Source organism: Arachis ipaensis, chromosome B09 (assembly GCF_000816755.2).
Source record: "Arachis ipaensis cultivar K30076 chromosome B09, Araip1.1, whole genome shotgun sequence".
NCBI lineage: Eukaryota > Viridiplantae > Streptophyta > Magnoliopsida > Fabales > Fabaceae > Arachis > Arachis ipaensis.
This window is the reverse complement of record NC_029793.2, coordinates 90,862,133-90,864,805: the sequence shown is the minus strand read 5'-3', so window position 1 is coordinate 90,864,805 and position 2,673 is coordinate 90,862,133. Positions and strand designations below refer to the sequence as shown.

Sequence of the window (2,673 nt, the reverse complement as noted above, 5' to 3'; positions counted from 1 at the left end):
AAACAGCATACAACCCCGACTTCAACAAATGTTGATTGTTACATCTCTATGAACTATTGGCGAGAACAATAATGATGCATGTAAGACAAAGCATACGTTGTTCCCCTAATATTCTAATCTCACACCATTAGATATAACCTCACACCATTAAAAATATTAATGATGATTAATTGATGGCTATAAATCACAAAATATGCTAACTTCTTAGCACTCTTCATATATATAATTGACTGATTTGTTAGAAAATTGAAAAAAAAAATGTTAGTTATCTACATTTTTCGTAATAACTATATTGTTATATTATAAATTATAATTTTAATATATTTTATTTATCTCATGTAAACGGCATGTGTATAACTTTTTGGGGGTCAATACATCGAGATTATTATTTTGAAGTTTAAAAATATATTTGTAAACATTTTTTTTATGCTCGCTATGGTATTCCTTATTTTAATTGTACTCGTTATTTTAGTAATACTCATTTCAAAATGTAGCGATTTATTTGCCCTTCATAAATGTAATGTATTCTTTGCTAAATCATCGGACTCTCCAACGAATTATACTGCTCCGACTAAATTGTGGTTGCCTCCACCCTCATCCAAGTTAAATCGTGGGAACTAAGCACGATTTGTTTTTATTGTAATATCATTATTGCCCAATACAATATAGACGTTTCCTAGTAACTCGTTGCTCCCTTACATGATTTACATATAAACTTGAAGTCGTTGCAGCCTACAATAATTTATTTAAATTTCAAAGACAGAAAATATAACCAAAATTTATTTGATAATTGAATAATATTATAGTTCAACTACTTATGTAATTTACACTCTTATTAATATAGTATAAGAAATGCAGTGATGATTTGTGAATATTTGTATATTAAAACAATATTTGATAGATCATAGATGTAATAATATTCTTTTTTAGTTTACTTTTTTACTCTTAACGAAAATAGCAGTTATCACCTTCCAAATTAACAAGTAAAAAAAAGGTGGCAGAATCACTAGAATGGTACTGCTGTTATACTACATGACCAAATTATTTTAATAACTAAGTTCAACTCTGCTAATCTAATAGTTTATTGACATAAAAAAAAATAATTGAAGAGAAGCGATACATAAGAAGAAAAAAAAATTAGTTAAACTTGATTACAAAAATAATTTATTCACCTAACATTTCAACCAAACGAGGACAAGAAGAAAGTATTTTCAAGGTAAATACAATTGATAAAATATTTGACGAGAGAGTATAACATAATTAAGGTGTTAAATTCAATGCCAAAACAAACTTGAATATTTAGCAGCTGGAAAATATATATTTCACTAAGTTGAGACTGATTTAGTATCAACTCATTATTATTCAGTTAGCAAAATACAATAACAAAACTATACAAAGCTAATATGCAACAATATAGTAATAATAACAGGTCCAATATGTAGGAGGGAATGGTCACATACTCCTCCAGGGGTTGTGTCCCCATAACCTTGCTCTCACTAATTGTCACAGTTCATAGCACTTAGCAAATATGATACAACAGATGAAGACGAAGCAGCAGCTCATTTACATCACAGAATTTTCAATGAACAAATAATAATGAGATTTAACCTTTGGCAGAATATCATTTCGGCATATTTTTGCGCTTGCCGAGCCTTGGAATGCCACAAAACCTTATTGAACACAAGGAGGGTTAGATCAGAGAAGAAGATATCCAATTCAAAATGCAGTGTTCTCCTCAGCAGAAAGAAAGAATGGAGTTTCAATCATCAATGTATGACTTTATAACTCCCTTGGATGTTAATGTACCTCACTATAAAGATAAATCATAACTTATCTCTCTGCTTTCATGCAACTCCTCTTTTTCCATTTTGTTCTTGACTGTAAAGAGCATTTAACTGTTGTTGCAACTGTCCAAAGCAACAAACAAATCCTTCATTAATTTTACTGAAACCTTTAAGACATCAAGTTCGACCGTTTCAGCTGAAAATATATGCTAGGCATATGCAACGTAGGCATGAACCAAACATGTGTAAAGAAAAACATGCAGGCATAAGGAATAACCTACCTGCTGGTATTTTAACCTTTCAGAATTCAATTCATCGGTCAAATTCATCATCCTGTTATACGAGGAGGAATGGGAAGGAGGGAGATACTTAAGCTTCTTGTTTTCAACAAACGAGTGCTCAGAAAGTATTCGCAAACTGGTTTAACTTACCGTGCTTGAAGTTCTGAAACTTTTAGCAGTAGCAGTTGCTCCCTCTCCGAGGCTGTTGTTTCGATCTATAACCGACTCAAATTTTAGCTCAGAAGGGGGAGAAAAAAACTCATAAAAATAAAAATCATTGGATATCTTATTGCAGAATTATTCCACCAAAAATTAGTACGCTAGAGATGAAAGCTATGAAGCACGGACACTTTGCTTAGTTGTAATGTCAACGGATCAGACCTATTTCGGACACGACACTCACCCGACACTCGTTCGGCACACGTGTCTTCTGTGTCCAATCCTGCCTTAATAAAAAAATAAAAATTGCTTTTCTGGACAAGTTTAGACACACTTAAATACTACCATGTGTCAACGTATCCAAATCTTATTCTTAACTTGTACTCTTGAAATGAATTTAGAAATAGTATATACTATTATTTATTAAAACAAAATTATTCTAAATACTT

At 31.4% G+C, this 2,673-nt stretch overlaps 1 protein-coding gene across 1 annotated transcript in view; it reads right to left on the bottom strand.

Annotated features, from left to right (window-relative positions):
• The window catches only part of LOC107617876 (serine/threonine-protein kinase BLUS1), a 7,471-nt gene continuing 6,071 nt past the window's right edge, over positions 1,274-2,673 (bottom strand). The window contains exons 17-20 of the mRNA XM_016319752.2: positions 2,216-2,280; positions 2,066-2,117; positions 1,807-1,907; positions 1,274-1,670 (exon numbers count right to left, since the gene is read on the bottom strand). Of these exons, the coding sequence (XP_016175238.1) occupies positions 1,845-1,907; positions 2,066-2,117; positions 2,216-2,280 (180 nt within the window). The 3' untranslated portion in view covers positions 1,274-1,670; positions 1,807-1,844. The remainder of the gene's footprint in view (positions 1,671-1,806; positions 1,908-2,065; positions 2,118-2,215; positions 2,281-2,673) is intronic.